General features: G+C 45.6%; 2 protein-coding genes across 8 annotated transcripts in view; both read right to left on the reverse strand.

The window, feature by feature from the left end:
• The window catches only part of LOC117238234 (longitudinals lacking protein, isoforms A/B/D/L-like), a 91,689-nt gene that overhangs the window by 17,517 nt on the left and 59,465 nt on the right, over positions 1–14,707 (reverse strand). For 2 of the 7 annotated variants that reach the window (XM_033502990.1, XM_033502984.1), the window contains one exon: positions 14,184–14,646. The exons of the other annotated variants lie outside the window; for them this stretch is intronic. In XM_033502990.1, coding sequence (XP_033358881.1) covers positions 14,199–14,646 — 448 coding nt within the window. In that variant the 3' untranslated portion in view covers positions 14,184–14,198. Of the gene's footprint in view, positions 1–14,183; positions 14,647–14,707 lie in introns of those variants that run through there. 7 annotated transcript variants of the gene reach the window in all.
• LOC117238237 lies at positions 9,492–11,350 on the reverse strand. The gene is made up of 2 exons (XM_033502996.1): positions 11,067–11,350; positions 9,492–10,931 (listed from the first exon to the last, which is right to left on the reverse strand). Exons 1-2 carry the CDS (start codon positions 11,305–11,307, stop codon positions 10,612–10,614), a joined length of 561 nt encoding a protein of 186 aa, XP_033358887.1. The 5' UTR covers positions 11,308–11,350; the 3' UTR covers positions 9,492–10,611.

Raw genomic sequence — 14,707 nt, forward strand, 5'->3', positions numbered from 1 at the left:
GTTAAATGTATGTACTGTATAATATTCATATACGCGTGATGTATATCAATGAACGTGGCTGTGTGTCAACATGTGTGTGTAGGTATATACGCGTATATTACATGTATTACATGCATGTAACGTATACGCAAATGTGTGTACGTTATTTCTCTAATTATAAGAGGCGACAATCGCAAAAGGCGGCGTTCGCGCGGAACTACCTTCTACGTTTCCGATGCGAACAGCAAGCTTTCGAGACAGTCCGCCGACGACAGAAACATCTCGAAAGGGACGGAGATCGGATCTGCCGTAAACACGGGAAACTATTACGCGAAAAGCGGTCGATTATCTTAGGATCGAACACTCGCACCTCGCGTCGCCTTCTCTCGGCCTTCACTTTATACGACATCGTTCGTTAACGAACGAGCAACAGGAACACGTACTAAACCTCCCGATTCGTGTCTTCTCGACAGCCTCGGACGATCCTTTTCACAGCTGATCCTTCATTTCTCCAGGTGCACCACGTAAACGGGCTGACCTACGTGCCTGGTTCTAATGTGGGACATCACGTTGGACGTTTGTTTGCTACGGAATTCGCAGTAAGGGCACTGGAATCTCGGCGGTTGGCCGCACTCGAACTTGAGATGCCTGGTCATGTTGCCTTTGATGGTAAAGGATCTTCCGCACTTGGGGCAACCGAATGGCTTTGTGAAGCATTCCGCCAGCGATCCCTTTGCGTACGTGTTCTTCTCCCTTCCTTGAGAATAGTAATTCGGCAATGATCTCGGCGCAGTCGCACCAGAGGAATCAGTCTGACCAATCTCCCTGTTGCTTTCCTCGTTCTCAAATGCTTTGCAAGATTGTAAAACGAAGTTTAAATCCAACTGTGGGACCGCGGCATAGAAACCTGAAACTTCAAGATCGGCTGGTTAGTGGAATCGGCGAAATATCGGACGAACGATTTGGGAAGACAGCGGGATCGCTGGATCCGAGAATCGATCGCCGTCGGTTAGAGCCGTACTCTCCTTTAGAAATGTAGCGATCGTATTGGATTGGGTCGAACTAAATCGGTCCGGGGGTGGTTGGATCGGATCGGTTTGGTTCGGTTGGCTTTCATTTAAATTGCGACATGCTTCGTATCGACGACGTTGAGCATTGGAAATGGAAAAATAAAAGAAGGATACCTTAAAAAGTTGTGGATGATCTTCTAGATGAAAACGTCGAGCCAGTCTCGAGCATTTTCCAGACCCCCCGCCCCTCTCTCTATCTCTCACCCCTTTCTTTCTTTCTTTCTTTCAGTCTTTTCTTTCGTTCTTTTTTTTTTTTTTTTTTTTTTTGTCTTTCTTTGCGAATATCAAAGCAGACGAATGGAAATCGCACGATTTTAACGGACATTATTTCTAATTATTTTCAATCGTTTAATTTAATACGTACTAGGGAAAATTGCATCTTAGGCTAGGTTAACGGTAATTAAATCTATCGAATAGAAATCGTTGTGTACCATTCCATCTTCGGCCGATGGCCACATCCCCGATGGTTCGGTTAGTCATTCTCGTGCACGAAAGTATGCAGACGACGGGTTGCCATTTGATAATCGTGTACGTTGTCGTATAAATTTGCATATACCATAAAAAGAAATATTAAACTACAAAGGATCGTTCGTGCGTATCTGTCATTTGTGTGCAAATCTGCATGCATTTTAACCGAAATATTTACACGCAAGTGTCGTTCGAAGACTATATTTCAAATCGATGTTTCGCGTCAATAGCTTGAGAAATATTTTTGCTCCGCGAATACCTTCGCGCGGTAAGGAAATACGTTTCCATAGAAAGCGAGTATAAAGTGGAAAGACTACACGTGTCGATTACATCGAACGAGATCGGGCGCAAAATGGATGGATCGTCGGTAGTAGTGGTTTCGTCGAATCTTCAACGTCGAGTTCAAAGCTTCATGTCGAAGATAAACACTTCCTCTTCCGGATGCTTTTTTCTGATGTGAGCGTAGACCGGCGATGTTTGCTTACTGCGAAGACCACAGTACGGACACTGAAATCTTGGTTCGTGGCCGCACTCGTAATTCACGTGTCGATCTTTGTTTCTCTTCAAGGTGAAACCGCGACCGCACTTTTGACACTGAAACGGCTTCGTCTTGTCGGAAACGTTTATCTTTGCGCTCCTCCGTCTCGCGGTTTTGCTCGATTCCAAACAACGTTTCCCGATAGTTTCCAATCGGCTCTTCAAGTCTAGGTTTTGTCCGAGCGCAGGCGGTAGAATATGGGGGAATCCTGAAACACGGAGACATAAATACTGAACAGCATACTCTCGACCGCTGTACAGAAGAGGCTGTACAGCTTACGGAGTTTGGCCACCCCGTCGAACGGACGTTCCGTTCGAATGCGTCGCTCTTCAAGGGCTCCGCTCGACGGCAAACTCCCTACCGACCCTTATACTATTTAGCTCCGGGTAGCTCCGTGTTCGCCGCGAGAAATAATATACCCTCTTCTCCACCAGCAAATCGACCACTTTGTCGTTGCGAGCACAGAGCTGCGTCGGAACTCTGCTCGGAATGAGCAGCCATCGAGCAGCCACGCAATTGGGGGAAAGGTACGCATTCCACGGAACCTACGTTTCATCACGCGCACTTCTTCTCGATTCTCTCTTCGAAACGCCTAGCGAAGCGCGCTCGCAATTCAAAGTAACAATTTACAGATACGCTTTTCTCGATAGGTTCGGACAAAATCGGTGTTCGCGCGATGCAACAACAAATGAGACTCCTCGCGTACACGTGGTCGCTGCTAGCACATGGATCCCGTGGAACCATCTTCCCACCAAGCATCCATCATACTTTACAACCAGCCATAGAAAGATCGCTCGTTAGTTGAAGAATATCGAGCAGACGATTGAAATATTGGAGCTCGGTAGGTGTTTGTCACGCGCCAAGATGCACGGCGATCGAACCAATGGATCTCGTGTACAAGGGGAGGAATAAATATTGTTTTTCTTTTCTTTTCTTTTCTTTCTTCACTCTTTTTTCTTTTTTTTCTTCCTTCGATTCACCACGATGCTTTATTGCGAGCAACAATCGAAAGAACGACAATTGAAGTGGAAATATTAAAGTTAAAATCGAAAGAAAGCACTGAACTTTCGGTCCCAGAACGTTTGCGCGAGTTGAGGATGATGTACGCGTAAGTGACGGATCATGTGAGACTTTTGGTAGTTTTTCATGGAGCAGTGAGGACATTCGAAGCGCGGAGGCTGTCTGCACTGGTTCCGCAAGTGCGACAGCATCGATTTCTTCCATTTGTAGAGATTGCGACAACTGGGACACTCGTACATTCCGTCTCGTCTGATGATCGTAAATTCTCTGCCAGAACGGCCGTGGAATCGCTCGATTTCCGTGCTCCCTTTTTCTCTTTCTGAAACAAGCACGCAAACAAAAAGAACGTTATTATCGGTGTACCGTTATTTCGATTCGTTACCTGAACGTACTTTTTTTGTATAGAAACAGCGTAGAAAGAAATCCCAAGTAAAAAGTCCGCACATCTCGTGCAATTCGACTGCCGAATCTAAATCTTCTCTAGGCTTTTCTTCTTTCTTTTTCTTTCTAGCGCAATCCTCGTAAACTCTACTACCATTTTCCACAAACCTGTGTTTCATACCGCCTCCGTCCAGTCGGCCGCTGCTTGTCGACGTTTTCTAGTCAAATCAAGTTTGCGAGAACGAAAGTTAACGCGCTTACATACGACTATGGAACGGTATAACAAGTATGTCATAGTCGATGGCAGTCGATAGAAAAATAGCAAAGTTCAAAATTGGCATCAATTATTTATTCACGTTAAAACTGTTTTAACGCATATTGCAGCTCTCCGAAGTAGAATGTGAAAATTCTTACCATCGGACACACACACGTGCGAGGAGAAACAGTCGATATCGAGAAAATACAGCAAGTTAACGTTCACGCATGCACCTAGACATTGGAAAACGCAATCTCGGAGGGATGATCGGAAATGAAGAGGAAACGGATGGGATTGGACGAGACGAAATGAGACTAGATGAGATGAGACGAAACGAGATAAGACGAGACGAAACGAGACGTGTCGAGGCGAGATAAGACGACACGAGACGAGATAACATCGAAAGCTAAAGAAAACGAGAGAGAAATTGATCGAACGATTGGTTGGAACGACGAAAGAAGGATCTGCGAGCTAATCGGTTCGATGCTCCTGATGGTAGAGTCTTGCATTTGTGGCGATATCGATGCAATAAAGTTTGTATTTCGGATGAAGTGTGCGTATATGCGTCCACACGTTGGTACGTTGACGAAGATGATTCTTGCAGTAAGGACACTCGAATCTCCGAGATGTCCCGCATTCGTACTTATAATGTCGTATCATGTGACTTCGATGTTTGTAGGTACGAGAACAATTCGGGCACGGATGTCGATTTCGTTCGTAGAGCTGAGTAGAAGTCCGAGGTCTCATGTTCCACGTACGTCTGCCGGAATCTGCAAAAGAGGACAAATTTTCCAACGGTTAGTTGCGAAAGATCGACGAACGATAACGTTCAACGCTCGATATACCGCTGACGGTGGACTCAGCATCGAGACAAGACGAAATCGAAATTCTGCTCGGTGAAAGAGACACGGAAGGGCAGAACGACGAGAAGTTCTCCGACGGTTCGAACGTTCGTACGTCGAGCGAAATGGATAACATGAAAAGTTCTGTTACTCTAACGCTAATATGAAAGGAAACGAAAGAGTGGATCGCAGCAGCAGATGTCGCTCTTCACTTCACTTTCCTTTACGCTTCTTCGTCCTTCATCGTCGTACATGATGGTCGTGCGATCAACGAGTGAGATGTACAATACAGAAACGCAGAAACGTGACGATCGAAGGTGGATAAAGCGAGCCGTTGCTATCGCTATGGAATCCTTTATTTTCTATACAGAGTGACTACGAGTAGAAATGTACAGAATATGATGGAGAAAATCGGTTCCAGCTACGGAATCGATGTTGCGCATTCTTCGCTATATTCGCATCCGTCGCGTATCGCTACGATTTGAAGCGTATCGGCAATGTTCGGTTACTAAAGCGTAGGAAGGAGATGCCCTTCCCATTTCGATAATCAGGAGAATTGTCGCGAGCAAATATCGGACGGCTTTCAGCCCTGCTGAGTATCCAGAGCGTAAATCGGCCGATCGCTGTGATTGCTCTTAATATGCGAGTACACGTGCGACCTGTGTTTGCCAGTGTACATGCAATGCGGACATTGGAAGCGCGGCGCCTTACCACATTCGTATTTCAAATGTCTGTGAAGTCCTCGATACCATTTGTAGGTCTTCTGACACTTGGGACAGTCAAAGTTACCTCGGGATGTGGTGTCCACTGCTGGAAGCATACCGGTGTTGTAGCATCTTCGTCTCCGATCCGGAGCCAGAACGGTCACGTAAGGCAATGTCGACAGGTTGAACATCACTGGAAATTACACGGTAGTTTTCTCGGTAAGTGATATTAACAGGCAAACGTTAGCTCGACGACACATATAACAGCAGTATTTTCTCCCCTCCCACCCCACCCCCGCTTTTCTCTCATGCTGCGACAAAGAGTTGGCCGTTCATCGAAAAATGTCGATCGCGGCAACTCTAGTCTGCGATAAGAAAGTAGACGCAAAACTTAGGCGTTTAAAAGCAACCGTTGCGGATCGATGTAGGAAATACAGTGTCGATATAACACGGTGCAAAAATTCCGACAACTCTCCTGTAACACGATTTTGATGCAACACGGGACGTATTAACCGTGTGTTACAGGCGAGTTGACTGTATATCGCGCACACTTTCCCATGTCTGCCGCTCTTTGGAAGAAGATAAGTAGGAAAAACGGTCGGAAGTGTTGCTTTCCGCTTTATTCTTCTTGACAAATGTATAAAAAAAGAAGCAAGATGTTTGGATGAAAAGATCTTTCTCGCTAAAAAAGAAACGATTCAGCGTGGAAAAAGGGGTTGCTCGAAGTTTGCCACCGTTGCGGGATGACCGTTCGACGTCGCCAGAAGCAAACGATTCGACGACAAAGGATCTGGTTCCGTCTGCGATCGGCGATACACCTGAAATCAAATTTAGCAACACGGTTAGCCAGACGCATGAGCGCATTTCATGTCTCTGTTTTCTCTTTTCCTCCCTTCGCTGTGTCTAACACTCTCGAATATAAATAAAAAGACTCGAGAGACTGGGCTTGACAACTTTATTTCGCTTGGTGTGACACATCGGTGGAGCGGAGCCGCGTATTAGAAGAAATCTCTCAATCGTGAGTTCAGTAGAGCCGTTTAAAGCACAGCGCTTGGTCAGGGTGATATTTCCTGATGTGGGCGTAAATGTTCTGGGTAAACTTGGAAAGCTTGTCGCAGTAGGGACACTGATATTTCGGCGCCATACCACACTCGTGACGCAGATGCCGCGACATGTTTTTCTTTAGGGTGAAACCACGATTGCAACGTGGACAATAGTGATTCTTGTGCACGGAGTACACTTTCGGCCGCCTCCTCGGACGTGGTCGAATATGCTGCCAAACACCTGAAATATCGAAGAAACGTGTTAGCAGGAAACAGCACGATGTACGAGCCGTTTTCGAAGCACTTTCCGGTCCAGGAGCATGTGCGAGTGCATCGTTCCGTGTCGTCGTGACATAGAGAAAGTAAAAGAAAATCAAGGCTCGAAGGAAAATCCATTTTTACGTCTGGATCGGCAAGAGAGGACGTTCAACGAGGATCTTCATGGTCGAGATTGGAAAAAAGAAAAAAAGATAGGGGAAAATCCTCGTTGAAACGTCGATCAAGCAAAGCTGGCTAGTATGGGACGATGTACCGAAGGAACAATGCGACCAGAGACTGATGCAGAAAGACATATATATATATATATATTTTTTTTACATTGGAGAACATGTGAAAAATTGTACACGATTTTACGTCACTAATATAGCCTCGATTCGTTTCTGTTTGTGCCTCTATTTTAATTGGTTTAAATTTCGTCTTGTCTGGTCTCGTCCCGTCTTAGTATTGTCTATCGTATCTACCTTGAAACATTCGTTTTCAATCGCTTTTTGGAATGCGCTTCGTTCCTTAGCCAATACAAGAAATATCGGTTTTACATGTTTCTACGAGGATTCATCGAAGAGAAGAGTTTGATGGCGTGAGCTTTGTATCCGACGTGTCTCGATCTGACGTGTCTATAAATGTTGGACGAGCACGAGGCTTTCATTTCACAATAAGGACACTGATAGCGATGTCCTTGGCCACAAAAGTACCGCAGGTGTCTGGTTATGGTGGTCTTCTGGGTGAAACGACATCCACAGTTGAGACATTCGAATCTTTTACGCTCGTTCGGATGATATTTATACCTATCCAAGAAGCTTTTCATCCCCGACGAATAGTTAACAAAGTCCATGCTGTTCCATTTGAAAAACTGCTCCCTTTGATAGTCACCTGGAAACACCAAGATACACGATGGTTAATCCACGTCAAAGCCACGCAGCCATGAGCTTTATACCGTGCAATGGGCAACGTTCCTGAAGAAATGCGCGCGCGAGACAGAGAACGAAGGGGGAGAACGAGGGAGAGAGAGAGAGAGAGAGAGAGACAGACAGAGAAGGAAAAAGAGAGGAAAGAGAGTTTGGAACGATGAGAAAGTGGAAATTTGTGGAAATTTGGTTCCAGAGGATACCAAGTAATTGTTACGAATATAAAAGGCGAAAAAAAGGAGACGAAGGTAAGGGCAACTTACGAGATAACCGATTACGCGTAGCACGGTGGAAACGTAGGAGAAGAGAAAAACAACGGAAACTGAAAATTCATCGAGCTTTTAATCGTTTCAAACACGTTTATACATGATGGTTACGAGATCCTTTACAATTATCACCGACGATGTCATTCAGCTTTGAAACGAATGCTCGAACGACTAGAGAGAGGAGGATGACGGCTCCAACTTTTGTGCCATGTCCTATTCGGGCAAAGGGACAAAGTATTTCTTTCTGAAAAGACGTTCAGAAACGGCATCGCCACGACGCGACGCGACGCGACGCGGCGAGACGGGACGAGACGAGACGAGACAAGACGAACTATACGATAGTGCGAAGTGAGGTATCGCGTGGATTAAGTACGATTTTGGAAATACCGATTAGAAATCGATGTACCGTGGCAACTGATATTCGCGGCAATCAATCGCTCAAAACAGTTTATTGTAATAAACTTCCTTTCCTTCGTGGTAACGACTTATGTGATATTTGACGTTAGATGTATACGTGTAACACTTGTTGCAATAAGGACACTGTATCCCTCGAATACCGCACAAATGACGAACGTGGTAATTCAGATCTTTCCGCCTTTTAAACGTCTTCCCACATTGATTGCAGTCCAAATTGGTGCCATAGAGAAAAGCTGCGACGCTTTTCACGCTACGAATCTTGCGTTTCTGATCGCACGCGTGCTTCAAGTGGAAGACCAAGTCCCTTTGCTTGGGAAACATCTTGCCGCACTGCGAACACTTTGTCGCGTTCGTCTTCGAACGGGACGACGTGTCGTTCCACTCTGAAAATTAAAACACAAATACGATATATAGCCAAGTTCGAGCTATAACGCATCCGCGCGCAGGGAGATCCACGATTTCTATGCCGAAATACGTACACGTGCACGTCCACGTAGACGTGTACGCGTTAAGAAAATCAGCAATTCAAATTCATTCCATGGAAGCGTAGATAGATACATATCTACAAAGCGTTACATAGTTACGCGTAAATGAAAGTAGGGCACCAAGGAAACATTATAATGCTCGTAGATTCTGACTATAGATCCTGATCATAGGGACCAATCGTTTCGTGACTCGAACGTATACCAACGACAGTTTCGTCGAGTTGCTTTCTCGCGCAAGTGCACATGCACGCGTATGCACATCCGCATAAGCACGACGCACGTACCATAGGCGCTCGCACGTACCACAAATACGCGAATACGCGATACGCGCACGCACGCACACACGCACACGTACACGCGCACACAGGCACACGAAATATCAGATCGACGGAAATCATCTCTCTTCGAATACGCGTATGGAGCCTTGCTACCGTCATCCGTGTGACTTGATCACGCATAGTATCGCTATCTCGAATAAAATACGTGTAGTGGAGAAAAAAAAAATCTGGCAGTGGAGTTGGATTCGTGTCGATTTGATCTGCTATTCCAATGATTCTAAACTATGATACTTCACCGGCAGCATTTCACACCGTTCAAAACATTTTATTCACACCGACTGGCAATTTAGGATGCCATCGTCTGATGTGCCTGTAAACATTCGAGGATGAATTGTCCTTCTTATGGCAATAAGGACACGCATATCTAGGAATCTGGCCACACTTGTGTCTAATCAGGTCCCACATCCTTCGGAATCCTGCGTTGCACTTTGAACAGATGTAACTGGAGACCGCGGCCTGCGTCCTCGCGTTTGGCCACTCCAATATCCGTACATCTGAAAAGAATCAGGACAATTAGTCCTGCGTCATGTCACTCGCTACCGTTTGCCAAAACTATATGCAATATCGTCTCGAATAGGCCCTGCGAACAGATCTAACGTGGCTATCGACAAGCGTGTCTAATCGCTATGGCGATTAGAATAAACGTAACAAAGTAACACGGACAAGAAAGAAAAAATCGAGCCGCTGCGCTGTAACGAAACTGCTCTCCTCTCTCGGCTTTTTGTCGTCTCGACGTCGTTTAACACGCGTCCTCGATTTACCAACAGTTTACACCCATCGCGTTGCGAACCTCGTCCAACCTTATCACGCGTTCAAACACGCGTCTGCTGTTTATGTGTGTGTATGTGTGTTTCTGTATGTACTTGAATCTGTGAAAAGGGAAGAGGGACAGCGATCGGAACACCAACGACTGTCTGGAATGATTGAAATTAACATTATACTCGCAAATGTATATATCATATACCACGGGTTAAAGATATGACGATTTTATTGAGGTAAACGATACATCGTGTATCATTCTCTCGCGCGTATCTACTACGCAAACACTCGATCTGTTCGTCCATCTGAATACTTGCAATTTTAATCGATCTCGATAATCCTAAATCTCTACTATCTTTGTTCTTTTCTCTCTTTTCTCTTATTTTCCGCTTCGCTTGCTTTCTCTCCTTCCTATTCTCCACCTTCTTCTTTCTCTTCTCTGTTCCCTCTCCCTCTTCCTTCCGTCCTTTTCATCTTCTTCTATCATAGAAAGTTCATAGAAACTTGCCACCTACGAAAATACCGGAATACGCGTGCACGCGTTGCCAGTAGCCTAGTCTCCGAAACTGCGGAGAGTTGTACGCGACACGAGGGAAACTTGTTGTTTACTTCGATGCGAATCGTGCCGGACGTTACGCCGTTATCCTTGTGTTTTCAAACGCGGCATAGACCGATAGATCGACAAACTTGACGCGGCCAAATGACACCGATTGGATCGGAACAGATCGCTATATTACGACTGGGAATCAGCGCCTTTGTCGAGCTAAGGCAACCGCGAATTTAATCTGCGGATTAAATGGAAATCGCGAGATCGACGAGATAAACTCGAACGTAAATTTGACAAAAGAGGAAAGATCGTTTTTAATTTCGATGAACGATCACAGGCATTCCGTCGTGTCGCATTCTGATGTGTTTGTAAATATTCGACGAACACTTGTCCCTCTTGTTACAATAAGGACACTTGAATCTCGGTTCCTTTCCGCAGTCGTATTTCATGTGCGTCTTCAATGTTTTCTTATAGGTGTAACCTGCGTTACATATAGGACAATGATAGGACATTTTGCCAGAGTCCCAGAATACACCGTCTTCGTGCTTGATGGCAGCTCGTCTCCCCCTGTACTCCATGTCCGCTCTCAAATTATCCAGAACGGCGGTGTTATCGTAAGATGGTAGGGGCCGTCCTACGAACAAGAAAACAGAGCCAACGGTTAGCAAGCAGCGAAACCGGTGTCGGTACCGAACGGAAAGGAACAAGGAAATAAATACAACAGAGAAAGGAATTAACCGATACGCTTAGTAGGTCGACAGAAACAAACCCCTAAGAATTGCTGCAATACGCGAACCAATGTCTAATCCTGTTGTTAAATGTCGAGCAGTCGCTGAAACGAGTAGCATCGAGTAAAATGAGATAGCTGAAAGACGGGATAGAACGAGAACAGTGATTCTCACGGGACAAGGAACACATCTATTTTCGTTATCTTGTACACACAACTGCTCGCGCTTTTCGCTCGATTCCAATTCATCCCGAATCACACGCCTACGAAAGAACGCTTCCATGCTTTTGTCCTTTCTTTCCTGTTCTTCCTTCCTTCCTTCCTTCCTTCCTGCTTTCTTCCAAGGATCGATACATCGATTCAGTAGAGCTTGTACGCTTGAATTCTACTACCCTTGTGGTAGGTCCTGATATGCCTGTAGGTATTCGAGGATTTTCTGTCCCTTTTGCCACAGTACGGGCACTGAAAGCGTGGTTCCTTGCCGCATTCGTATCTAAAATGTGTCAGCATGTTCGCCTTCTTACTGAACGAACTGCAGCATCTCGGACAAAAGTATCTCTGAACTTGATCGGTTTGCCCCGGCCGCGACTCCTCAACGTACCCTGCAAAAGACAAGCAAATCACAGGCCGAGTCAGTAGGCTTGTCTACGGTTCGTGCGACGAATTTCAGAGAATACGATTTCGATCTGAAACTGCGACAGCGAGACGCTTTCAATCGTTTTCAAAGGTCTCTTCGTTGTCGGGTGAACGCGTGTTTCTACGTAGACGCAATCGTTAAATTCTGTCAAATAATTAACACGCTTCCGGTGATCGAACGAAATAAACGAATTTTATTGGCGGATGGTGGTTAAAGAAAGAAAAAAATTGATCGATTACAGAGATCTTATGGTGACAGAGAAGGATAGCAATCTTTGGTGAAAAGTCGCAGCACAAGCCGTTGAAAACAACGCACGCACGTGCTGTGCCGCGCGTCCGTATCTCCTCGTTGAAACGACGCAGCGCAAAGTCGTTGTCGTTAGAGCGTCCACGTCTCCGCGTTTCCTCTTCCCCTTTTATCATCGTCGTCCTTCGAAAACAACAACATCTGCTCTTCGTTGATCAACGAAAAAGCAGCCGGTGTGGCTTAAACAAAGGCAATTGTTTGTGGACCCTTCGTACGTGTTTGTAGACGTTCGAGCTATATTTTGACCCGTAATCGCAGTACGTACACCGAAAACGAGTCTCGTGGAGGTTGCAATGGGACCGGTAGTGACGCATCATACGGTCTTTCGACAGGAAACTGTGTGTGCAACGAGGGCAGTGGAACCAAGCATGATGATTTGCCGGCTGTCTACCTGCAAGCACGGATTTCATATCAACATTCAAATATTTCGCCACACGATCAACGATTCGAAGGATATCAAAATTTCTCCCCTCCTTTCTCTCTCTCTCTCTCTCTCTCTCTCTCTTCCTCACCCTTGCTCGCGCGCCATTTGTTTTATTTCAGCACCAAAAAATTCAATATCACTCGATTATTAACAACAGAAAATCGACTGTATCGTGATCTACCCAGCCGTGTGTACACAGTTAAAATCGAACGAATAAAGCACAAGCGCAGAAAATCGCAAGCCGGTGACTCGGTCGAGCTTGCAAGATGTAGCGAGTGGCAAAATTTCCAATTAGACTGTACTTGTTCGTGAGTACCCGTGCTACTACGTAGGGAAGGAGAATGAAAACTGTGAAGATGGAATCGGAACAAGAGCTTAGAAAATATTGAAAACGGACGAAAACAGAGATGCAAAAAAAGAAAAAGACATACGTAAAACATAAAAAAAAAGAACGACAGTTGTCTTTGCGACATTTCCCTTTCTTTTCTTATCTCTTCTCTTCTTCCTTTTTTCGTCTAATCTTCTTCACTGTAATTATTCGCAATTCCTAAGCTAACTTATTCGCGCCAGTCCTTTGGTAAGTAAAAACGTTCCTAGGCTCCTTGAGAATAAACTATGGGCAATTGTACAAAGACTATTAAAAAACAGGCTTTACGTCGAAGCGCAGCCACGCAAATGTACAATACAAGATCTAGTCGGACATTACAACGACGGTACATTGCCACGGTTTGGTACCGACATCGAAATCTTGCTGTTATAATAGCAACGATGATGACGACGATGATGATGATGATAATAACAATAGTAATAATATTAATAACAATATGATTCTGTTCGCAATTCGCAAGCATACATCGTTGGTTTTTATTCACCGCGTCGGCGGTTTATTATCTGTGCTCGATCGGAATTTCAATAAACCTCGGTACATGCATTCTACGTGGTTCGGGGCTCGTTAAAATCGAACAGGTTCCTACGTTTCGTTCTCATCTCTCGCTCCGATCGTTTCCATGCCTCTTCTTCCGTCTCTTCTTGCCGAACAACTCGGCCGGTTCGGTCGATCGAATTATGCGCGCGTTGCAGCCTGCTCGAACCGTGTTCCGCCGTCGTAATCGGAAAAGCGCGCACGCGCGTGCAACACGAAATGAACATGGTATACGGTCGGTTTGTGGCAATCGATATATTCGGTATAAATAGGAGGTGATTAGGTTGAATCGACGATTGGAAATCGAAGCAATAGGTCGCAGCGTCGCCAGGACGATTCAGTAAAGCTTGACGAATCTTAGCTCCATGTTGTGATGCTTGGCCCTAATGTGCCTATACACAGCCTGAGTATACTTGCTGCGCATATCGCAGTGCGGGCACTTGAAACGCGGCAGATCGACGCATTCGAGTCTGTAGTGACGACTCATGCCGCCGGAAGTGTGAAATGTACGGGCGCATCTTGGACATGGAAAGCCGCGCCGGTTAAGGGACGTCTGTAGCCTCAGCATGTGCCGAGAATTTCGAACGACACCGTGGAACTTTCCCAAGACAATTGGCCTGAAGTCTGTAAGCAGAAAAAGAGACGAGAATGGACCGTTAGAGAGAAGTGAAAGCAGCAAGTCGTATTTCCTCTGACTCGTTCGACCAATTGGGAACGGGTGACGAAAATTAAATATAACTGCGGGCCAGCGAAAATTCAATTTCACGACGAGCCGTCGTTCGTCTCGCGATCTTTAAAGGGATCGGAAGGATGATACGTTGCGTACGTTCTCGCACACGTATTTTTCCAAAGGAGAGACAAGCTTGGTTGTGTGTTTGTTGTGTCCTACGTGTTTTCATTTATTGACAGGAATACATAGAGTCCATCGTTTGAAGCATCGGCACTCGCCCCATACGCTAGCAGTCGTGCGTTCCGATTGCAATCTTCTTCGTGCGATCGCAGTGAGAATATGTTCGATCGTTTGCCACTCGCGCGAGACAGGGCACGCGTCCAATAATCGACGAGGGCATCCAAATGAAAAAAGAACTGTTTAAAATCAAGGTTTGCTTCCGTTGGAACGAACAACGCGATCCCTGGCACGGCGTGGTTGATTTTTTGGAAACCATTCGATGCAGATGATTCGCCATGGCCTCGAAGCCGATACGATGAATTCTTCTCGCGCGTCGATAAATCAGCGTTCGCTCCGTTTTCCGTGATAAGAATTTCTCGTGATCGAGTCCGTTGTCGCAAACCTGACGAACGAACCTCTCGTTCGGTCGCCATTCTGCTATATCTGAAACGAAACAAACCGAAAGGCTCGTTAATCGAACGAACGTTCGTGGAATTTGGAGTAA

Source organism: Bombus vosnesenskii, unplaced genomic scaffold (assembly GCF_011952255.1).
Source record: "Bombus vosnesenskii isolate JDL3184/JDL3185 unplaced genomic scaffold, Bvos_JDL3184-5_v1.1 scf7180000013444, whole genome shotgun sequence".
Lineage (NCBI taxonomy): Eukaryota > Metazoa > Arthropoda > Insecta > Hymenoptera > Apidae > Bombus > Bombus vosnesenskii.

What these genes read in the sequence shown, in the direction of transcription:
- LOC117238237 (XM_033502996.1), bottom strand. Translation starts at nt 11,307, where the DNA reads ATGGAAGCGTTCTTTCGTAGGCGTGTGATTCGGGATGAATTGGAATCG. An exon ending in TATTGCAGCAATTCTTAGGG is followed by an intron (nt 10,932 to 11,066) that starts GTTTGTTTCTGT and finishes TCTTGTTCGTAG; the next exon opens with GACGGCCCCTACCATCTTAC.